This window comes from Castor canadensis, chromosome 6 (assembly GCF_047511655.1).
Source record: "Castor canadensis chromosome 6, mCasCan1.hap1v2, whole genome shotgun sequence".
NCBI classification, from domain to species: Eukaryota; Metazoa; Chordata; class Mammalia; order Rodentia; family Castoridae; genus Castor; species Castor canadensis.
This window is the reverse complement of record NC_133391.1, coordinates 35,854,989-35,880,534: the sequence shown is the minus strand read 5'-3', so window position 1 is coordinate 35,880,534 and position 25,546 is coordinate 35,854,989. Positions and strand designations below refer to the sequence as shown.

The 25,546-nt window shown below is 39.8% G+C and overlaps 1 protein-coding gene across 1 annotated transcript in view; it reads right to left on the bottom strand.

The window, feature by feature from the left end:
• Nucleotides 1-251: 251 nt before the first annotated feature.
• LOC141424281 (vomeronasal type-2 receptor 26-like) overlaps nucleotides 252-25,546 on the bottom strand; it is a 42,733-nt gene continuing 17,438 nt past the window's right edge. The window contains 8 exon segments of the mRNA XM_074077845.1: nucleotides 252-883; nucleotides 886-920; nucleotides 922-1,138; nucleotides 3,278-3,295; nucleotides 3,298-3,400; nucleotides 4,299-4,523; nucleotides 13,805-13,968; nucleotides 15,578-15,852. Coding sequence (XP_073933946.1) covers nucleotides 252-883; nucleotides 886-920; nucleotides 922-1,138; nucleotides 3,278-3,295; nucleotides 3,298-3,400; nucleotides 4,299-4,523; nucleotides 13,805-13,968; nucleotides 15,578-15,852 — 1,669 coding nt within the window.

The window sequence follows — 25,546 nt, the reverse complement described above, 5'->3', positions numbered from 1 at the left end:
CACAATGAAGGTCACAGTCAGTCAGCCATGTGTTGAAGATGAATATTCATCTATTTGAGCTCAGAGCTTTGCCTACAGTAAGTTGCTGCCTCCAATGATGACAGAGATGCATGATTAAAGATAAACTGTCATTGTTTTAATGGAATGCACATATTTTGCCACACTTTAGAATCTTTAATTCATATTGATGTTCATTACATATAAATCATGACACTTGACATTAATTCCTGTGCCTTCTGGAAATAACTTGCTTAAGTCATTTTTTTTCTTGAATTGTTACCTGATCTCAGTAGAATCACATAACGCTTGGGAAGAAAGATAAACCCCAGTAATCCAGCACCAGAAGCCAAGATTGAAAAAGTTTCCAAAGCAACCATGCTTTTGCCTCTGGTGCTCAAGTAGGTGGGTGTGAAAGAAATCCACACACTGCTGAAAACCAGCATGCTGAATGTGATCAGTTTTGCCTCATTGAAACTGTCTGGTAACCTCCTAGCCAGAAAAGCTATTGTCATACTCAGAAGTGCCAGAAAGCTCAAGTATCCCAGAACACAGTAGAAGGCAGTGGTCAAGCCCTTGTTACAATGAAGGATGATTTGGCCAAACTCTGATTTTATGTCAGCATCAGGGAAAGGGGGATAAGTTCCCAGCCAGGCTGTGCAGATACACACTTGAATGAGGGAGCCACTGTAAACTATGGTATTTGAGAATCGAGTCACCATCCACATTTGTAATGTGTTTCCAGGTTTGACGGCTTTGAAGTCTCTAACCACAATGAAGGTTTTTGCTAAAATAGCAGACACAGCTATAGAAAATACAACTCCAAAAAACACTTGTCTCAGGATACAGGTGACTGAGTTAGGTTGACCAATAAATATTAAGGTGAAAAGAAACAGAGCATTAAAGAAACAAGGAGGATATAACAGATTTCTGTTATTTGCTCTGACAATGGGTGTGTCTCTGTATCTGATAAATAGTCCTAAAATCAGAGCAGTGAAGACTGATAAACTAATAGCCATAGAGATCAAAACAGTGCCTATAGTATCTTCATGACACAAAAAAGTAATAATTTTAGGGAGACACTGAGTTCTCTGTTCATTTGGATATTGGTCTTCAGGACACTTGATACATTGATCCATATCTGAAAGAGATACACCTGGATTTATTATGTTCCATCAGTCATTTTCAAAATATGTGTATAAAGTATCTATATCTTGAACAGAGCCATATTTGATTACTGAAGGAATCTGCTTAATTATATTCATTGACATGGTACTGAAAAACTAAGTATATAAATTTTTTTTCCTTCTAGGAAGAAAAGTACTTGATTATACATTGAAATCCATAAAAATGCAGAAACTGGGTTAAATTGAACAATAAGGAAAAAAGCCAAGAATACAGAAATGATGTTAAGGGAAAAACACAGACTATGTGAAAATATATTTGATTATATATGAAACAAAGAGAAAACACATTCTGTGGTCCTGAATTTTTATGATGGAAGACCCAGGAAACAAATAGTTCTAATGTTTGTTGAGTATCTATGTTTCAAGTTTTCTTTTAAGTTTTACTTTACTAGCACTTTTCCAAAGGGGTATGTCATTATCTTAGTACGTATAGTGAAGAATAATCCTGAAAACAATACACTTTAGAGGGAAATATTTCTCTTATGATGAAATATACTTGTTTTGGCTTGCTCTGCAAATTTTCATTATAATTTTTATTAGAATTCTATAAAAACACAAAGTACTGTTGTACCTAATTTTTCATTTTGCTGTTATTTTGGTGATGGGGTCTCCAAAACTATTTGCCCAGGCTTTCCTCAAATCACAATCCACCTGATCTGAGCCTCCTAAGTAGCTAAGATTATAGGCATGAGCCACCAGAACCCAGACCTGGTTTAATTTAATCCAAGTAATAAAATACTTTTGATAATGACAATTGGAATCTTTTCCTCGATATTGTTTAATAACACACGGTTATATCACAATTGCATTCCTGATTTACAGTAAATAATTACTTCACATTTCTGACCCACAGTTTATTGGTTTTTAAAATTAACTTTCTTGGCATGACACAAAAAAATTTTTATCTTTACAGAACAGATTACAAAAATGCAAATATTGAGGTATAAGCAAACAAAAGCAGCAAAGTATAACCATTATATGGCAATTAAGACTAAAGATTCCTTAGACAGGCAAATTATATCACTGATGATTTTCATTTCAGGATAGTAAAGAGAACATTGCAAAACGTCTGATTTTAAATACAGGGATTGCAAGTGAACTTAGAATAGCAGATAATAATATAAACCAAGCAAGTAGCAAGAACTATTTCTGTAGAGTGGATTCAAACATTAGTCATTTGGAGTAGTTAACTTACTAGAGATAATCATGACAGCTAATGTGTTCTGGTGCTGCTTTATACTTAGTGAGAATGAGAATCATTCTTGAGAGGAAGCAACTGAGTATAACCATCAGCTATCAGTAAGAAGCACTTTGAACACATTACCCATTTTTTGAGATCATTAAATGTTTGATTATATTGAGACCCAATGTTGCCTTATGTCATCATTGAATGAAGAGCATCTTTTTAAAATAAAAATTGCTACAATAAACATAATTTTGCAATGAAAAAGTACACAGTAATCCCACAAACATTTATTCATTCATTAAACAATTTTATGGTGTTTCTACTGTGTACCACTGAAGTATCTCAAACTCTTGACTGCAGGGTAACAGTAGAATAGTGTTGTATCTAACATGTGTCACTATACTATAATGTATTTAACAGGAACTCAGATTGACATACATCTAAATTTTGTCTCAGTGGTCTCTTCATTATAAGATATTGATAATTTGTATAATCTCTCTGAAATTTACTTCCCTCATAAGAAAAATTTGGATTATTATTGACTCTCTCAAAATATCATTGTAGACATTAAATAAGCTAATGCTCATACAGTGTACCCCATAGTTTTTGGAGAATAGGAATGTACTTATTAATTACAGCAATAGTAGATCACTTAGTGACAAAATATGGGGTGGAAAGTAAATAAACTAAAAATGATAAGGACAGGCCTGAGTCAGGGGCAGTGGCCCATGCTTGTAGTCTCAGCAGCTCAGGAGGATGAGGCAGGAAGATTTCTTGAGCTCAGAAGTTTAGTAAGATACAAAAGAATGCATTGGGAGTTAGCCATACAAATGTTTTCTTGGCATTATTGACTCATTTCTCTTTATGTACCACTTTCACATTCAGAGTAATTTTCACAAATTCCTACCTGTCTGATTTACAATCACCCATCTGGACAAAGAATACAATCAAAACCACAAAATGATTTTCTTTCAAGAGCTGCTTTCCTGAACCCAAGAGGATATTTTGGATTACAAATTGCAGAGGGAGTCTAGGAGATAAGGAAGAGAAAAAGTTAATAGGTAAGCAAGATTCAATGATAGAGCATAGGTGGGAAATTGTTGCAGAACTTGTGTGCAGTATAGTATATACAGTATATAACCAAGAACTACTGAAGCTTAGAAAATGTTTAATGGGCCAATATTCTCAAGGCTATTAGTATTACTCTTCATTATGCTTTGTGTCTCCATGTTTTAAAAGGAATGAAATGTGTATATAGTGGTTGAATTCAAGTGATAAATTGAACTTACATGGCAAAGGCCATTTTTATTCCCAAATACTCAATTCAATCCTCTCATTCCTTGACCTTTATACCATCTTCCTACCGTAGAAAATTGTCTGAATTGATTTTTCTTAACATGTTTTATCAGATCAGGTGATCTGTTCATCTATCCAATTAGTCCAACATAATGCAGTAGTTGTCTTTTTCTGTTTGTACTTGAGTTTGAATTCAGGTCTTCACACTTACTAGACAGGTGCTCTACCAATTGAAGTATGTTTCCAACCCAGGCCCTTTATTACCTATGTTTATTTTGGTCTCACTTTTTACCCAGGCCTCCTGACAGAAGTGTCCCAACACACCCCATCTTTGTCTGTTGAGATGAGCTCTTGCAAACTGTTTTGCCAGGACTGCCCTAGAACCATGATCCTCCCAATCATCACCTACCAAGTAACTAGGATTACAGGCATGAGCCTCTGGCAACTAGCTAAAGCAAAAGATTTCCAGCAAGGATTCTGAGGCCAGAAATATCAAATACTTGGCATAACAACAAAGTACAAAATAAGGTGAGTCTCTATCTAATGGAATTCAGAAGCTTCCTTAAGTCCTACATGCTGAGTGCACTTTGTTCTGAGGAAAGTCACTATGGTACTGACTTTAAGATGTTTACTTCATTGTGGTGCTCACCCCAGACTATCAGCTCACTATTTAAGGAAATCTGCAGAACATTGTGTGATTCAAAGATGAACTCTCCCACTTTCACTTGAGCTTTATTACAATTTGACAATAAATAATAATTGAAGAGGTCAAACTTGGTAATTGACCTATTCTCCTTCATAATTTCCTCCTTACCAGCACTTCTTTTCAGTTGGCATTTTTCCAGCAATGGATGGAGCTAAAAGTGAAAAACCATTTCCATAGCTTTTGTTAACAGTAGGAATAAATCTTATTACTTCAACCACTCTCTTTTTCTCAAACTATGTTTTCCAATGGAGCATTTTATTGGTTCATCTGTCCTTGAAACACATATGTTTAATATTATGAGAAGTGGTACTGTATACTTTATATATATGAATTGTATACTTTTGTAAAATCTGTAACTTAGTTACTGATATTAACTTCATGGTACAAGTTAGAAAACTGAATTTTGCAAGGTCATGTAACTAGTCATGACAAAACTAGGATTCTTTAAGCCTAGTTTCTAATTTTTAAGAGGAAAAACCCTGGAGAGAACCCAAGATGGTGACTAAGATACAGAAGCAGATAGCATGAGTTCCATGACTCCAAAATCAACCTGAGACATTGGAGCCACACTTGGCAGAAATATAGCACCAAAAAGAATCAAACCCTCAATACCCTGAATCCCTAGCATGTGGAAAGCTTCCCACAACATGTTACACTGTGAAAACATGAGGGCTGCCACCTCTTACTCAGTTGCCACTGCCAGGTCCAAACCTGCCTCTGAGACAGATAATAGACTACAAAGGTGTGCACTACATGTCACATGGAATTCTCCCCATCCATTCCCTGAATAAACCAGCACAGCCCCTGGGCAGACTGACCTCCTCCCCCAAAAAAACACTGAATAACAAACAATAAACTGTAATCTTGCACAACAGCAGAGGGGGCAAAAAAGCTGAAAGTGCACCAAAATGGGAAGGGCCAAGGAGTTAATCTCAGAATTAACTATCAGGAAACAAACACTGGAAAGGCAGAAAGGTAGAGAGCAGCTGAGCAATAAGCCACTGCCTGAAGCAAGGCAGGTAGTGGATCACAGAACTCATCTCCTGAGCCAGTGAACAGCACACAAAGTCAAAGTGACCAGCAAAATTTAAAAACAAACAGCAAAGAGTTGTAATGCACTGACTGTAGAGGGGACTGACAGAACACTGCCACTGCCCCAGAGAAAAGTGGTAGGGCAAAGAAATAAGCCTACAGCACAGAAATCCCAGTAAATGAGCACAGCAAAACTGACCTCCAAAGCAGGGCAACAAGTGGACTAAAGAACTGATCTCCTGAACCTGAGGGCAGCATACAAACTGAAACTGCCCCATCTCACTGGAGGAGAAGATGACAAAGTAACTGCAGTTGAAAGGTAACAGAGCTATCAGCTGAGGAAATCAATATCTCTGACTACCCTGCGTGATCTGGCAAAGCTACCTCACCTCACGATTTCAATTTAACTGGTAGACAGAAGAACAAAACACTACTCACAAGTCAATCACTTGGTGAGACCATGTCAGAGCTTCTGCTTATATGCCAATACCAGGACTGGATGCTGGAGGAGTAACTCCAGAACTTAAACTAAGACTGAAATTCTATTGTTCCTGTTCCTGTTGTTTTTCTTTTTTTTCCATTTTTTCTTTGTTTGTTTTTGGTTTTTTGTTTGTTCACTTGTTCATTCATATTTTCCAACTGATTTTTTTGTTTTCTTGTATTTTAACTGTGGATTTTCTATTTTTATTTCTATTCCTGTTATCTTTCTTTTCTTTCTATGCTATCAACTTTACTATCATCTTCTAATCCCTATTCTCACCCCCTTCACTCTTCCTCTTTCTCCTGTGATAAAAGCTATTTCATTCCTCCCCAATAACTCATCCATTGTCTCTCCCTGAACTCACCTTCCCCTCCCATTCTCCCCCAACCAGTCACCAGACTACACCTCCCTCCTACACACTCATCACCCACTGACAAACTTACTATACCAACTTTACACAATCCCAAACACCTGCAATCCCTGACAGAAGCACCCTCTACTACAACAACAGAAATACAAGAAACACAAGGAACACAAAAAGCAGCAGCACCCACACTGCTTCCTCCACTCACCCACCCCACTTTCTGCCTCCTTTAGTGCCACCCTATCCAATTCCCCAAATTTCTATAGCTAGCCTTACAAATGTTAACCCCCCTCCAAGTCCCACTGTTTATAGATATTACCGTGAAGGGGTTTTCTATATAACATATAAACTATTCATTGGATATTAAACCTGTGAATTAGTTAATACTAAATTACACCCAGACCAGGGACCAAAATAGCATACTAACCTAGCTAACAACCCAAGACAGCCACAAAACAAAAATTACATCATGGGAAAGAAACTGGGTGACTAGAACCACCAACTAGCATATCAAGAACATAGTGGGACAGTACCAAGTGGAGCAATGGGAAGAAGAAAAAGAGTTGGAAACCACTCTCCCCACAAGAATAATTCAATCCGAGATTCAGAGGGAAAGGAAGAAAATGGATACTCATTACTGGACTCCAACAAAACAAAGATAAATGACACCAAGGAACCCAACAATGCCCACAAGAACACCTTCAAAGAAGAAATCTGCAAGTATCACTGAGAATTGCGAGGAGATGATACTAGATGCGGTTAACCAAAATGTACAAGATGCACTGAAGAAACTTCAATACCTGAAAAATTAAGACTTTGAGAAGACACAAAAACAAATAAATGAACTCATAGGAGCTCTAAATAAACACCAAATGAAATGGAGAACACAATAAATAGAGAAATAAAGAATTAACAAGGAAGTGACCCATGATATGGAAAACCTCAGAAAAAAGAATCAACCAGAAACATAAAACACAGTGGAAGGCCATTCTAGCAGTCTAGAACAAATGGAAGACAAAACCTCAGAACTCAAAGACAAAATAGAAATTAAAGGAGAAACTGAAGAACTGTTAGACAACACAAGACCTGTGAAAGGAAGATGCAAGAACTAACTGACTCAGTCAAATGACCAAACCTGAGAATCATAGGCACAGAAGAATGAGAAGAGATCCATGCAAAAGGGATTCATAATATATTCAATAAAATTATATCAGAAAATTTCCCAAATCTAGAGAAAGTTATGCCCACTTAGTTACAGGAAGCCTCCAGGACACCAAACAGACCTGACCAAAATAGAACTACCCACTACATATTATCATTAAAGCAACAAACACAGAGAATAGAGAAAGAATATTGAAGGCTATAAGACATAAAAAAACAAATAAAAATAAAGGTAAACCCATCAAAATCACAGCAGATTTCTCAATGGAAATGTTACAAGCAAGAAGGGAATGGAGTGATGTATTCTGGGCACTGATTGAAAATAACTTCAGCACTATGATACTCTACCTAGCAAAGCAATCATTCAAAATAGATGGAGCAACCAAAATCTTCCACAAAAAGCAGAAACTAAAAAACATATGATCACCAATCCACCACTACAAGAGATTCTCCAAGGAATTCTGCACACAGAAAATGAAAGCAAACAAAACCAAGAGAAGACAGGCAGTATCAAACCACAGGAAAAAAGAGAACTAATCAGAGAGTAGCATTGATCCAACTGCACACAATAAAATCCTTAAACAACAAAAACAGCTAAATGACAGGAATCAAAACATACCTATCAATATTAACACTGAATATCAATAGATTAAACTCCTGCATCAAAAGACACCTTTTGGCAAACTGGATTAAAAAGGAAGATCCAACAATCTGTTCTTTACTGGAGACCCATCTCATTGACAGAAAAAACACTGGTTTAGGGTGAAAGACTGGAAGAAGATTTACCAAGCCAAAGGCCCCTGAAAAAAGGTAAGAGTAGCAATACTTATCTCAAAGTAGACTTCAAACTTACATTGGTCAAACTAGATAAAGAAAAGGCAAAATACACCAAAAGGAAATGACAATTATCAACTTACATGCACCCAATCGCAGTGCACCCAATTTCATCAAACATACTTTAAAGGACTTTAAGGAACATATACGTTCCAATGCAGTGTAGTAAGAGACTTTAATACCCACCATCACCAACATTGAGGTCATTGAAAAAAAAATCAATAAAGAAATTCTAGAAATAAATAAAATCATGTATCAAATGGACCTAGCTGAGGTCTACAGAATATTTCATCCATCTGCACCATATACATTCTTCTCAGCAGCCCACAGAACTTTCTCCAAAATTGATCATATCTTAGGGCATAAAGCAAGCCTCAGCAAATATAAGAAAATAGAAATAATCCCGTGCATTCTATCTGACCATGATGCATTAAAAGTAGAACTCAAAGGCAAAAACAATAGGAGAAAACATGCAAACAATTGGAAGATGAACAACACATTGCTCAATGATGAATAGGTCATTGATGAAATAAAAGGGGAAATTAAACAGTTCCTGGAAGTTAATGAAAATGAAAACACAACCTACCAGAACCTATGAGTTGAGATACAGCAAAGGCTGTCCTAAGAGGAAAGTTTATAGTCATGACCACATATATTAAAAGGACAGAAAGATCTCAAATCAATGACCCAATGCTACATCTCAAATTCCTAGAAAAACAATAACAAGGAAAACCCAAAACAAGAAGAAGGAGAGAAATAATAAAAAGGGGGACCAAAATTAATGAAATAGAGACCAAAAATCCATACAAAGACTCAAAGAAACAAAAAGCTGGTTCTTTGAAAAAGTAAGCAAGATTGACAGATCTCTGGCAAATCGGATTAAAGTGAGGAGAGAAAAAACCCAAATTAATAGAATCAGGAATGCAAAAGGGGAGATAACAACAAACACCATGGAAGTCCAGGAAATCATCAGGAGAACCTATATTCAAATAAATTTGAAAATCTTAAAGAAATGGACAGATTTCTAGATACATATAACCATCCAAAACTGAACCAAGAGGAAATTAATCACCTGAATAGATCTATAATACAAAATGAAATTGAAGCAGCAATCAAGAGTCTCCCCAAAAAGAAAAGTCCAGGACCCGATGGATTCTCTGCTGAATTCTATCAAACCTTTAAAGAAGAACTGATACCAATCCTCCTTAAACTGTTCCATGAAATAGAAAGGGAAGGAAAACTGCCTAACACATTTTATGAAGCCAGTATTACACTTATCCCAAAACCAGGCAAAGACACCTCCAAAAAGGAGAACTATAGGCCAATCTCCTTAATGAACATTGACGCAAAAATCCTCAACAAAATAATGGCAAACCAAATTCAACAACACATCAAAAACATTATTCATTATGACCAAGTAGGCTTCATCCCAGGGATGCAGGGGTGGTTCAACATATGAAAATCAATAAACGAAATAAACCACATTAACAGAAGCAAAGACAAAAACCACTTGATCATCTCAATAGATGCAGAAAAAGCCTTTGATAAGATCCAACACCATTTCATGATAAAAGCTCTAAGAAAACTAGGAATAGAAGGAAAGTACCTCAACATTATAAAAGCTATATATAACAAACCTACAGCCAGCATTATACTTAACAGAGAAAAACTGAAACCATTCCCTCTAAAATCAGGAACGAGACAAGGATGCCCACTATCTCCACTCCTATTCAATATAGTACTGGAATTCCTAGCCAGGGCAATTAGGCAAGAAGAAGTAAAAGGAATACAAATGGGTAAAGAAACTTTCAAAATATCCCTATTTGCAGATGATATGATCCTCTACCTCAAAGACACAATCAACTTACAAAAATCATTAACTTTTCTATACACTAACAATGAATAATTTGAGAAAGAATATTTGAAAACAATCCCATTTACCACAGCCTCAAAAAAAAAATCAGTTACCTAAGAATAAACTTAACAAAGGATGTGAATGACCTCTATAAGGAGAACTACAAACCTCTGAAGAAAGATATCAAGGAAGACTACAGAAGGTGGAAAGATCTTTCATGTATTGGTAGAATCAACATGGTGAAAATGGCTATACTACCAAAAGCAATCTACATATTTAACACAATTCCCATTAAAATCCCAATGACATTCATCACAGAGATTGAAAAATCTGCCTTAAACTTCATTTGGAAACACAGGCAACCACTTATTCATTTGCCAAGGCAATACTCAACAAAAAGAGCATTGGTAGAAGTATCATAATACCCGACCTCAAACTATATTACAAAGCAATAGCAATGAAAAACAGCATGGTACCAACATAAAAACAGATATGAAGACCAGGGAAACAGAATAGAGGACCTGGACATGAATCCGCACTGCTATGCCCACCTTATTTTTAATAATGTGCCAAAACATACAATGGAAAATTGACAGCCTCTTCAACAAATGTTGCTGGGAAAAGAGATTATCTGCCTACAGAAAACTGAAGCTAGAGCCATGAATAGCACACTGTACTAGTATCAACTCAAAATGGATCAAAGACCTTAATATTAGACCGAAATTCTGATGCTAGTACAACAAAGAGCAAGGAATACAATGGAAGCCATATGTACCAGCAAGGAATTCCTCAATAGGACCCCAGCAGCTCAGCAACTAACAGAAAGGATGAACAAATGGGACTACATGAAAGTAAAAATCTTCTGCACAACAAAAGAAATGGTGTCTAAAGAGAACAGACCACCCTCAGAGTGGAAGAAAATATTTGCTGGCTATACACTAGACAAAAGACTGATAACCAGAATACACAGAGAGTTCAAAAAAATAAACTCCCCCAAAATGAGTGAACCAATAATGAAATGGACAACTGAACTAAACAGAACTTTTTCAAAAGAAGAAATCCAAATGGCCAAAAAACACATGAAAAATGCTCACCATCTCTGGCCTTAAAGAATTGCAAATCAAAACCACACTAAGATTCCACCTCACCCCTGTTTGAATAGCTATCATGAAAAACACCACCAACAACCAATTTTGGTGAGGATGTGGGAAAAAATGAACCCTCAAACACTGCTAGTGGGAATGAAAGACAGTGCAACCACTCTGGAAAACAATATGGAGGCTTCATTAAACACTAAATATAGATCTGCCATGTGATCCAGCATTCCTCATACTGGGCATATACCTAAAGCAATGCAACTCAGGTTACTCCACAGGCACCTGCACACCCATGTTCATTGCAGTAGTATTCACAATAGCAAAGTTATGGAAACAGCCAAGATGCCCCAGTATTGATGAATGGATTAAGAAAATGTGGTATTCAGATATGAAGCCACACAGCTATAACCAACTTGTCTTTGACAAAGGTGCTAAAAATATATGATGGAGAAATAGCAGCCTCTTCAACAAAAACTACTGGGAAAACAGGTTAGCAGTCTGCAAAAAACTGAAACTAGATCCATGTATATCACCCTATACCAATATTAACTCAAAATGGATCAAGGATTTTAATATCAGACCACAAACTCTAAAGTTGATACAGGAAAGAGTAGGAAATACTCTGGAATTAGTACATATAGGTAAGAACTTTCTCAATGGAACCCCAACAGCACAGCAACTAAGAGATAGCATAGATAAAAGGGACTTCATTAAACTAAAAAGCTTCTGCTCAACAAAAGAAGTTGTCTCTAAACTGAAGAGAATACCCACAGAGTGGGAGAAAATACTTGCCAAGTACACAACAGACAAAGGACTAATAACCAGAATATATAGGGAACTTAAAAAACTAAATTCTCCCAAAACTAATGAACCAATAAAGAAATGGGCAAGTGAACTAAACAGAACTTTCTCAAAAGAAGAAATTCAAATGGCCAAAAAACACATGAAAAAATGCTCACCATCTCTAGCAATAATGGAAATGCAAATTAAAACTAAACTAACATTCCACTTCACCCCTGTAGAATAGCCATCATTAGCAACACCACCACGACCAGGTGTTGGCGAGGATGTGGGGGAAAAAGAAACCCTCTTAAACTGCTAGTGGGAATGTAAACTAGCACAACCACTCTGGAAAAAAAATTGGAGGCTACTTAAAAATCTAAACATAGATCTACCATATTATCCAGCAATACCACTATTGGGGATATGCCCAATAGAATGTGACTCAGGTTACTCCAGAGGCACGTGCACACCCATGTTTATTGCAGCACTATTCATAACAGCCAAGTTATGGAAACAGCCAAGATGCCCCATGACTAATGAATGGATTAAGAAAATGTGGTATCTATACACAATGGAATTTTATGCAGCCATGAAGAAAAACAAAATGTTATCATTCACTGGTAAATGGATGGAATTAGAGAACATCATTCTGAGTGAGGTTAGCCTGGCCCAAAAGACCAAAAATCGTATGTTCTCCCTCATATGCGGACATTAGATCAAGGGCAAACACAACAAGGGGATTGGACTTTGAGCACATGATAAAAGCGAGAGCACACATGGGAGGTATGAGGATAGGTAAGACACCTTAAAACCAGATAGCATTTGTTGCCCTCAATGCTGAGAAATTGAAGCAGACACTTTAAAGCAACTGAGGACAATAGGAGATGGGGACAAGGAACTAGAGAAAAGGTTACATCAAGAAGAATTAACCTAGAAGGTAACACAAATGCACAGGAAATCAATGTGAGTCAACTCCCTGTATAGCTATCCTTATCTCAACTAGCAAAAACTCTTGCTCCTTCCTCTTATTGCTTATACCGTCTCTACAACAAAATTAGAGATAAGGGCAAAATAGTTTCTGCTGGGTAGTGAGGGGGTTGGGGGGAAAAGGGAAGGGGCATGGGGGGAGGGGGGAAAAATGACCCAAACATTGTTTGCACATATGAATAAAAAATATATAAATAAATAAAGATAGAAAGAAAGAATTAACCTAGAAGGTAACACACATGCACAGGAAGTTAATGTGAGTCAACTCCCTGTATAGCTATCCTTATCTCTGTTAGGTCGATGCTTATGTGAAGGCCAAATTGGAGCAAAATAACAAAGCAAGCAGGCTTTAAGCAGGCTTTATTGAGAGCGCGCTCTCGGGCAAGGTTCACCGTCCCCAAAGAGCAGGGCCAGAGAAGTCGCGCTGAGAAATGGCAGCCCAGTTTTTATATCATGGGTGAAGTTAAGAGCTTAAGGTATTATGGGGCATCGGGATAGGTCAAGGTTTGGTGGGGAGGAGCTAGGGGTAATTTGGATCTGTAGGGTAGGTCAGGACCCATTGCCTGCCAGCAGGAGTTGCCATGGTAATCATGAAAGGAAGGAAGGGATGGAGTGGAAAGTGAGCAGAGAGTCCCTGACCGCCATGGAGTGGCTGCCCACCAGCCAAATATCCCAGACTCTTTGGTATAGGGGTGCAGAATCGTTCTGTTTACTTCCTGCTGAAAGGGGGCGAAGTTAGGGGCTAGGGATGTCTTGGGCCACTTGACCGGTACAGCCGGACCCCATGGGGAGGAGCTGGAAGTCATGAATCCTGGAGCATCATCTGGTTGAACCTTACCCGAGTTAATTGGCATATGAGTGAAATCGATCTGTCAATCTTTACCAGGCTGGCTACCATGGAGTTGATGGAGGGATTGGCGGAGATGGAGTCTGCCGTGGGGGTTTGCTTGACAGCAAATGGAGCAGGCCTCCTGGACCCGATGGATGGTGGATTGGAGGCCCCTGGGGTGAAACAAGGGTTCCAGGAAGGAGAGAAGGGCCTTGGCTGGGGAGACCCAGTATCCCTTAGAGGCTAGAAAGTTAAGGAGGTTGGCTGTTCCCATTTCAGAGACCTGCTGGAAGGGGGAGCACAGAAGGAGGTCATTGACATATTGTAGAAGTGTACTGGGTTTCTGAAATAGGAAATTGGGGTCTACAGAGATATTGGTTAGGGTTCTTAAGAGAAATGTGGATGGGCAAGTGGTGTGTAGCCACAACCGGGACTGAGATGTCCCAGACAATGGGGTTGGCCGGAAGAGGAAAGGTGGGCAGAGCAGGTCCAGGAGGCGAAGGGGTTAGGTGACTGGCAGAGGCCAGAAGGAGTGAGTGGGAAGCTAGAGGTTCTGGTAGGTGGGGAGGGATGGTTATGGAGGCCCCAAGCTTTGTTACAATATCTCGACCTAGAGCTGGGGCACAGAAGGATGGGATGATAAGGAAAGAGTGTGGAAATATAATACCTCTAGCAGAGCAAGGAAGGGGCAGAGTTTTGTATGGGCAGAAGGAAAATCCGTCAATTAACAGAGACTGAAGAAGGAACTGTTAAACCCAAGTGGGCAGGCAGCAGAGAATAGGTAGTCCCCATGTCCAAGAGGAAGGAGATGGACTTACCCACTATCTGGAGTATGACCCTGGGCTCGGCGAGGGTGATTGGGGTCCCCAAGTCAAGGCATTGTCAATCTTCTGCCAGTCCAAGAAAGTCAGGGATCTGGATAGCTGGTGGGGCTGACCCTCCACGAGGAGTCGTAGGGGGTAAGCCCTGTCCAGGACAATCTGATCCCCAGTGACCCACCTGTTTGCATTTTGGGCAGGGTTTAGTTGGAGGTCTCAGGTTGGACTACTGGCGAGCCCAGTGGTTTTCCTTGCCACATTTGAAGCAGGCCCCCAGAGGGGCTGATGGGAGGTTTCAGATTCCTCCTTTGACTAGGGGCTGTAATCCAGCCGGCCGCAGGGCTGCCACCAAGGCTTGGGTTTGGAGGGCCACCTTTTATTGGAGGTGTTTTTTGGCGGGTTGATTTTGCTGCCTCTTTTCAGGCATTAAAACTTTAAAAGCCATTTTCATCAGATTCTGTATAAGGGTTTGAGGGCCATTTTTGGCCTTTTTTAGTTTAGCTCTAATATCTGGTGTAGACTGAGATATAAAATGTCCAGCCAGGATTGGTGCCCCAGCAGGGGAGGTAGGGTCTAATCAGGTATATTGTGTGAGGGTCTCCTAGAGGCGGTTAAGAAAAAGAGTAGGGAGGCTGTGAGGCCTCCACTGTGTAGGTCTTTGGCACATCTCTATGTCAGAGTCCCCGCCTGGGCTGACAACCCAGGGCTGCATGGGGCAGAGGGTTCCCCTTATACATGTTCCCTCCCTGAGTGCTGGGTTCTGAGGAAGCCTCGGAGAGTGGTCCTTCCTGCGTGCATCCCAAATATTTCCCAAGCACCCCCTGATGTTCTCAGGGAGGGGGCAGAAAAGAGGATGTCTCCCCATGGCAGGAGTAGAGCTGGGCCCTGGTGGTGTGCTGGGACCTGGCCGGGCAGGCTCCTGAAGGAAGTGCACTCCACTGAGCCCTGTAGGAGGAGCTGTTACCCCAGCACAGGGGTCCACATGTGCAGTGGCCAGGGCAACTGCAGCTTTTGGCAAGTCCAATGAGTTGGGTGTGGACTGAGTCTGGCGTGGAGGAGCCTGGGTGTAGAGAAGAGACAGGAGCCCCTAGCCTGTAGTTCTCTGTTCCCATAATCACTGAGGATGACAGCCATGTGGAGGGGCCCTGGAGCCACTGACCCTGCACAGTACCCAGACCTGCTTCAGGTAGCTGGCTTAGGGGTCTTATGTCCTGCCAGATCTCCTCTCTGTTCCTCTGCCTGGTAATGGAGTACAGTAATGACAGCTTCCAGAAGGTCACTGAGGAGAAGAGAAAGGAACATGGACTTGGACATGGACATGTCCTCACCTCTTGGAGAGGACAAAGGAGAGGGGGTGGGGAAGGGTGGTGTGAGCGAGTGTAGGAGGCTAGGAGGCTATTGGGGATGTAGGAGGGCAGGGAATAGGTGGAGCAGAGGGTGTGGGAGGCAAGGCCAAAGGAGATGGCTACGTGGGTGGGGGAGGGGGAGGGTAAGGGAAAGCTGGATGTAACGATGAGGGTGGCTGTGGTCGGTGGTGGGGGAGGGGCAAGGAATTCAGTAGATTCACATAAAGGAGAAGGGTTGGGGTATGGGGGAGGGGACCCAGAAGAATTGGGTGTTAGAAGGATCTGGGAAGGGGAACATTGGAGGCACAGAGAGGGGAGAGAGTGCAGTTCCCAGAAGGCCTGTACATATGGGACCTCAGACCATCTATGGGTTTGACGGCAAAAGTTGTCAAGATCAGTGAGGATATTAAAATCAAAAGTGCCCTGTGGAGGCCATTTTGAGTTGTTGTTTAAGGTGTATTGTGGCCATGCCATGGTGCAGTAGAAAATGAGCTGCTTGTGGCAGAGGTCTGGAGAGAGTCCCAAATTTTGAAGTTTGAGAGGAGACAGGACAAGGGAGTCCCTGAGTCCTGCTTGGATTGGGAGGACCCCACCCCCAAATTGTCGGAGATCTCAACCTTTAGAGAAGTGTCCCTCACTAAAAGAGGAGACCCGGTTTGGAGGAGGCAGCCTGGACAGGGGAGGCATCTCTCCGAATGCCCAGGTGCGAGGAGAAGTGGAGGGGCTGATCCTGGCGCGGCTGTGACTAGGATAGAGGCCCGAGGAGGAACAAAAAGGGGGAGGACACTCACCCAAGCTGGAGCCGGAGCGTCGATCTGGAGAGGAGGAAGGGCCTCAAGCCAGGGCCTGGCCCAGGTCCCCAACTGCCTGGAGTCAGGTGAGGCTCGCTTCCTCCAGGGTTTCGGCACCAAATGTTAGGTAGACGCTGATGGGAAGGCCAAATTGGAGCCAAATAAAGCAAGCAGGCTTTAAGCAGGCTTTATTGAGAGCGCGCTCTTGGGCAAGGTTCACCGTCCCCAAAGAGCAGGGCCAGAGAAGTCACGCCAGAGAAATGGCAGCCCAGTTTTTATATCATGAGTGAAGTTAAGAGCTTAAGGTATTATGGGGCATCGGGATAGGTCAAGGTTTGGTGGGGAGGAGCTAGGGGTAATTTGGATCTGTAGGGTAGGTCAGGACCCATTGCCTGCCAGCAGGAGTTGCCATGGTAATCATGAAGGGAAGGAGGGGATGGAGTGGAAAGTGAGCAGAGAGTCCCTGATCGCCATGGGGTGGCTGCCCACTGGCCAAACAATCTGAACCAGCAAAAACACTTGTTCCTTCCTCTTATTGCTTATACTCTCTCTTCAACAAAATTAGAGATAAGGGCAAAATAGTTTCTGCCTGGTAGCAAGGGGTTAGGGGGGTAGAAGGAGGGGGTGGGGGTGGTAAGGAAGGGGATAGGGGAAGGGGGGAGAAATGATCCAATTATTGTATGCACATGTGAATAAAATAAAAATTTAAAAAATAAAATAAAATAAAGATGGAATTTTTTTCAAAAGGGGGGGCATATAAATACATCATGCCTAAATTATAAAAGATTTGTATACCATGCAAGAAAAAAAGTACAATCCAAGGAGGAAAGCAAATAACAAAATCAGACTCAGATATGGTAGAAAATATGGAATTACCAGACTAGGAAATTTAAAACTGTTAGAGCCAAGAACTCTAAAGGAAAAATATCAATATGCAAGAACAGGCCACCAATGTAAGCAGAGATATTAAGGCTCTTAGATCAACATGAAATACTAGAAATGAAAAATACTTTTGATTGGTCCATTAGCCACCTGGATATGGCTGAAGAAAAACTCAGTAACTTCAAGACATGTCAACATTTCATCAATAAAAACTTTTCAGACCAGAAAGTACCTGACCCAGACAATTTTAAGGGCAAATCTTACCAAACATTTAATGAAGAAATGACACTAATTTCCTATAATTTATTATAGAAAATAATAGCAGAGAAACCACTTCTACCACATTCTATGAGGCCAGTATTATCTAAATTAAAACCAGATAAGAACAAACTTGTGATGGAATAAATGAAAGAAGATCTTCCAAAGTAGAGAGTCATTCCAAGTTCCTGAATAAGAAGACTCAATATTGAGAGTGGATCCAAGATGGTGACCGGAATACAGTCACAGACCTTCTGACATCCGTGATTCAGGGACCTTAATAAGAAGCTGGAGAGCTTTATTGAGGTAAAACACCAGGGAGAGCTGAAACACCAGCACTCTGAACCCCTAGCTGGCGGGAGGCCTCTCCACGCCACCTTGTTCTAAAAGAATAGCTGGCCCTGCACGCTAAGCCCAGCCCCATAGGCCCGCGAAGCTGCTGCTCCATATACCGTGGGATCTCTGATCCTCCAGCCCTGCTCCTTTGCCCCTCTGTGGCTGTGCTAACCCAAACTCCCACCCCTCAGAACAGCAGGATCTCCATGGGACAAGCCCTTAAGGCCAGGGATCCACAGACATTTATGATCTCCGCCAGGCCATGTCCCCCCAGCCTGCACAGCCCTGCACGGTCTCTGCCGGGCCATGCCACCAAGACCTGCACAGCCCTGCAAGAGCTCTGTTTTGCTGGGCTGTGGGCCCCCCCACCCTGGAAGATCTCTGCTTCACCGGTACACACCCCCAAGGCCTGCACAACCCTGCACAATATTCATTCCAAAAGCCTGTGCCCCTAAGGCCTGACAAGCAGACCTCCTCCTTCTGCTGGACCACGCCCCCCCCCAAGCCTGTCAAGCCAGGGATTTATAGACACTCAGGATCTCCACTCCACTGGCCTGTGCCCTTCAGGCATGCCAAGCCCACGATCCAAAGGCTGCTACTTCACCTCAGCTAAAGGCCTCCACCCGAAGGCCTGTGGGACCCCACCCACCATCGACTTGCCACAGGAAGGCTCCAAACCTACACACACAGACAGGTCTGGATGCTAAAGAACTAGCATCAGAACAACTAAGACTGCAACTCTACTGTCCCAGAACTGATGATTTCCTTTTTTTTAAATTTTAATTGTAATTTTTTTCCCTTCAGAGATTTGCTGCCTGTTTTACTGTTTGATCATCCACCATCTCTACCTTTTTTTTATTTTCCTCACTACTCTATTCCATTTATCTTTCCATCTCTCTCTGTCCTTTATATCCTTCTTTCTTGGTCTTGTTAGTATTAATACTGTTACCCAGCTAATACTAAATTTCACATAGTCCATGGATATAAATGTTACCTAGTGGAAACTGGGAAGAATAAAAAAGGAAGGAAACCATTCCCCCCCCCCTAAAAAATAAAGTACTACAGGATTTAGAGCAAAATGAAGAAAAAGGATACTCAGACCCAGACTCCAACAAAACAAAAATAAACTATACCAAGGAACCCAATGAAGCACACAAGAACACCCTTAAAGAATAAATATTACAGTTAATGAGAATTTCATAGAGATGTTACTAGACATGGTCAATCAAAATTTACAGGAGGCACTCAAGAAATTCCAAGAGAACAAAAATAAAGAATATGAGAAAACACAGAAATAAATAAATGAAATCATAGAAGTCCTAAATAAATGCCAAACTGAAACTGAGACTACCACAAACATAGAGATAAATGAATTAAGGTCAAAAATTGACAATATGAAAGAGGAAGTAACCTATGATATGGAAAACCTCAGAAAAAAGAATGAAACAGAAATACAAAACAAAATGGAGGGCAATTCCAGCAGAATAGAACAAACAGAAGACAGAACCTCAGAACTTGAAGATGAAATGGCAATTAAACGAAAAACTGAAAAACTGTTAGTTAAACAACTCAAGACCTGTGAAAAGAAAATGCAAGAACTCCATCAAAAGACCAAACCTGAGAATCAAGGACACTGAAGAAAGAGAAGAGGTGCAAAGAAAAGGAATGTGTAACATATTCAACAAAATAATAACAGAAAACTTCCCAAATCTAGAGAAAACTATGCCCATACAGCTGCAGGAAGCCACCAGAATACCAAACAGACTTGACCAAAATAGAACTACCCCATGACATATTATCATTAAAACAACAAGTACAGAAACTAGACATAGAATATTGAAGGCTGTAAGAGAGAAAAAACAAATAACATACAAAGGCAAAAACCATCAAAATCACAGCAAACTTCTCAACAGAAACATTAAAAGCAAGAAGAGTATGGAGTGAGGTCTTCTGAGCACTGAATGAAAATAACTTCAACCCTAGGATACTCTACCCAGCAAAACTATCATTCAAAATAGATGGAACAATAAATGTCTTCCATGATAAGCAGAAACTAAAATATATGTGACCACCAAGCCACCACTACAAAAGATTCTCCAAGGAATTCTGCACACAGAAAATGAAAGGAAACAAAACCATGAAAGGGCAAGCAATACCAAACCACATGAGAAGAAAAGGCAAGAAAGCAAAGAGTAACACTGATTCAGCTACACACAATCAAACCTTAATCAACAAAGACAATTACATGACAGGGATCATCAAGCATTTATCAATACTAACACTGAATGTTAATAGACTAAATTCCCCCATCAAAAGACACCTATTGGCAAACTGGATTAAAAAGGAAGATTCACAATCTGCTGCCTACAGGAGACCCATCTCATTGACAGAAATAAGCACTGGCTAAGAATGAAAGGCTGGAAGAATTACTAAGCCAATGGTCCCTGAAAACAGGCAGGGGTAGCAATACTTACCTTGGACAAAGTAGATTCAAACCTACTTTGATCAAATGAGATGAAGAAAGACACTCCATACTAATAATAGAAAAAATACATCAAAAGGAAATAACAATTACTAACCTATATGCACCCAAAGTCAATGCACCAAATTTCATCAAACACACTCTGAAGGATGTAAAAACATATATAAACTCCAACATAGTGGTAATGGGAGACTTTAATACCCCCCTATCACCAATAGATAGGTCATCCAAACACAAAATCAACAAAGAAATCCTAGAACTAAATCACACCATAGATCAAGAGGTCCTAGCTGATGTCTACAGAATATTTCATCCAACTTTTCACAATATACATTCTTCTCAGCAGCCTATGGAACCTTTTCCAAAATTGATCATATCTTAGGGCACAAAGCAAGCCTCAGCAAATATAAGAAAATAGAAATAATCTAAAGCATTCTGTCTGACCACAATGCATTAAAACTACAAATCAACAACAAAAACAGCAGTAAAAAACACACAAACAATTGGAAGCTGAACAACACATTACTCAATGATGAAATAAAAGAGGAAATTAAAATGTTCCTGGAAGTTAATGAAAATGAAAACACGACCTACTGGAACCTATGGGACTCAGCAAAGGCAGTCCTGAGAGGAAAGTTTATAGCCATGAGTGCATAAATCAAAAGGACAGAAAGATCTCAAATCAATGACTTAACACTACAGCTGAAACTCCTAGAAAAACAAAAATGAACAAACCCCAACAAGCAGAAGGAAAGAAATAATTAAGATAAGGGCTGAAATCAATGAAATAGAAACAAAAAAAACATACAAAGAATCAATGAAACAAAAATCTGGTTTTTTGAAAAAATAAATAAGATTGACAGACCCCTGGCAAACCTGACTAAAATGAGGAGAGAAGAAACCCAAATCAGTAAAATCAGAAATTCAAAAAGAGAGATAACAACGAACACCATGGAAATCCAGGAAATCATCAGAGACTACTTTGAGAGCCTATACGCTAATAAATTTGAAAATCTCAAAGAAATGGACAGATATCTAGAAACTTACAACCACCCAAAACTGAACCAAGAGGATATTAATCACCTGAATAGATCTATAACACAAAATGATATTGAAGCTGCCATCAAGAGCCAGAACTTGATGGATTCACTGCTGGCTTCCATCAGACATTTAAAGAAGAACTAATACCAACTTTCCTTAAACTGTTCCATGAAATAGAATGGGAAGGAACACTGCCTAACTCATTTTATGAAGCCAATATTACTCTCATCCCAAAACCAGACAAAGACACAACCAAAAAAGGAGAACTACAGGCCAATTTCCCTAATGAACATTGATGCAAAAATCCTCAATAAAATACTGCCAAACCGAATCCAACAACACATCAGAGAGACCATTCACCATGACAGGTCGGCTTTATCCCAGGGATGCAGGGGTGCTTCAACATACGCAAATCTAAAAATGTAATACAGCACATCAATAGAAGCAAAGACAAAAACCATTATATCATCTCAACAGATGCAGAAAAAGCCTTTGACAAGATCAAACACCACTTCATGAAAAAAGCTCTAAGAAAACTAGGAATAGAAGGAATGTACCTCTACATTGTAAAGGCTATATATGACAAACCTATAGCCAACATCATACTTAATGGTGAAAAATTAAAACCATTCCCCCTAAAATCAGGAATGAGACAAGGGTGCCCATATCTCCACTCCTATTCAAGATAGTACTAGAATTTCTAGCCAGAGCAATTAGGCAAAAAGAAGAAATAAATGGAATACGAATAGGTAAAGAAACTGTCAAAATATCCTTATTTGCAGACGATATGAACCTATACCTAAAAGACCCAAAAAACTCTACCCAAAAACTCTTAAACACCATAAACAGCTACAGTAAGGTGGCAGGATACAAAATCAACCTACAAAAATCATTAGCTTTTCTGTACACCAACAATAACAAACTGAGAAGGAATACATGGAAACAATTCCATTCACAATAGCTTCAAAAAAAATCAAATGCCTAGGAGTAAATTTAACAAAGGATGTGAATGACCTCTACATGGAGAATTACAAACTCCTAGAAAGAGATTGAGGAACACTACAGAAGATGGAAAGGTCTCCCATGCTCATGGATCAGTAGAATCAACATAGTAAAAATGGCTATACTACCAAACGCAATCTACATGTTTAATGCAATCCCATCAAAATCCCAATGACTTTCATCACTGAGATTAAAAAATCTACCCTTAAAGTTCATTTGGAAACACAAGAGACTGCAAATAGCCAAGACAATACTCAGCAAAAAAAGCAATGCTGGAAGTATCACAATACCTGACTCCAAACTATATTATAAAGCAATAGCAATAAAAACAGCATGGTACTGGCACAAAAACAGACATGAAGACCAGTGGAACAGAATAGAGGACCCAGATATGAACCCACACAACTATACCCACCTCATTTTTGACAAAGGTGCCAAAAATATACGATGGAGAAAAGACAACCTCTTCAACAAATGTTGCTGGGAAAAGTGGTTACCCGTCTGCAAGAAACTGAAACTAGATCCATGTCTATCACCCTGTACTAGTATCAACTCAAAATGGATCAAGGACCTAAATATCAGACCTGAAACTCTGAAGTTACTACAGGAAGGAGCAGGAAACACTCTGGAACAAATATGTATAGGCAAAGACTTCCTCAATAGAACCCCAGCAGCACAGAAGCTAAGAGAAAGGATGGACAAATGGGACTTCATAAAATTAAAAAGCTTCTGCACAACAAAAGAAATGGTCTATAAACTGAAAAGACCACCCACAGAGTGGGAGAAAATATTTGCCAGCTATACATCAGATAAGGGACTAATAACCAGAATATGCAGAAACTAAACTCTCCTAAAATCAATGAACCAACTAAGAAATGGGCAACTGAACTAAACAGAATTTTTTCAAAAAAGAAATTCAAATGTCCAAAAAACTCATGAAAACATGCTCACCATCTCTGGCCATAAAGGAAATGTAAATCAAAACCACACTAAGATTCCACCTCACCCATGTTAGAATAGCCATCATCCAAAACACCAACAACAACAAGTGCTGATGAGGATATAGAGAAAAGGAACAGTAATCCACTGCTGGAGGGAATGCAAGCTGGTGCAACCTCTCTGGAAAAAAAATTGGAGATTTCTTAAAAATCTAAACATAGACCTGCCATATGATCCAGCAATCCAACTCCTGGGGATATATCCAAAGGAATGCAACACAGGTTACTCCAGAGGCACCTGCACACCCATGCTTATTGCAGCACTGTTCACAATAGCCAAGTTATGGAAACAATCAAGATGCCCCACTACTGATGAATGGATCAAGAAAATGTTGTACTTGTACGCAATGGAATTTTACTCAGTCATGAAGAAGAATGAAATCTTATCATTTGCAGGTAAATGGATGGAACTGGAAAACATCATTCTGAGCGAGGTCAGCCAGGCTCAGAAGACCAAAAATCATATGTTCTCCCTCATATGCGGACTTTAGATCCAGGGCAAATGCAGCAACGCTGTTGGACTTGGATCACATGACAAGGGGAGAGTACATACGGGAGATATAGGAATAAGTAGAAAACCCAGAACATGAAAGCGTTTGATGTCCCCACTCCAGAGGAACTAATACAGAAACCTTAAAACAACAGGTTGTCATGAGCAGGAGATCAGGAACCAAGGTAAAGATCAGTTAGAGTTGAATCAACATGGGTCGTAACACATGAGTACATGAAAACAATAGTAGGAATCTCTCTGTATAGCTATCCTTAACTCAACTAGCAAAAACGCTTTGTCTTTCTTATTATGCATATGTCCTTTCTTCAACAAAATCAGTGATAAGGGCAGAACGGGACCTGCCTGGAACTGAGAAGGGAGGGAGTGGGGGAGGAGGGCAGAGTATGAGAAATGACCCAAACAATGTATGCGCATGTGAATAAATTTTTTAAATAAATAAAAAAGAAAACTCAATATTGTTAAAACATCACTTCTCAACTTGAGCTGTAGTTCAATTAAATTATATGGGTACCAAATAATGGCTTTTTAAAGTTTATATGGAAAGGCAAAACCTCTGTAGATGGCTTGTTAGCACAAGCACATAGACAGTGCGATATTGTGGATTTTAAGAAGGAACACAATTGTGAATATTTCATGGTATTGAACTACGAGAGAGAAAGCAGACTATCAGCACTTGCCCTGTCTTTAAGGAACCAAGGAAAGGCATAAATTTTATTGAAGAATTACAATTCTTGCAAGAGGGAGCCAGAGGCATGGAGAGGGATCATCCATAGAACAGTTCTAAGGAACCTCAGAACTTCAACATAGGCTGACAAGAGAAACTATTTCTCTCTAATGACAGTCAGTAAAGACTAGAGAAGGTGACTACTTCTTCAAATGCATAGACAGTAATGCGAGACTTTGAGAGCACAAAAAAAATCAAGGAAATATGACACAACCAAAAGAACACTATAATTACAATTTATTGTCCCTAAAGAAACAGGAATCTATGAATTGCCTGACAAAGAATTCAAAATAATTCTTTTGGGGCTGGAATTGTGGCTCAAGTAGAAGAATGATGCCTAGCAAGCACAAAGCCTTCAGTTCAAACCCCAGTACTAACAAATAATTCTTTTAGGGAATTCAGCAAGCAGTAAGAGAACACAGACAACTCAGTAATAACAATGAAACAGTAGGTGAACTAAATGACAGCTTCGACAAAGAGATGGAAAGCGTAAACTAACTACATAGAAATTCTAGAGGTTAAGAATACAATGAATGCAATGAAAAAAATAAATAGTCTTAAA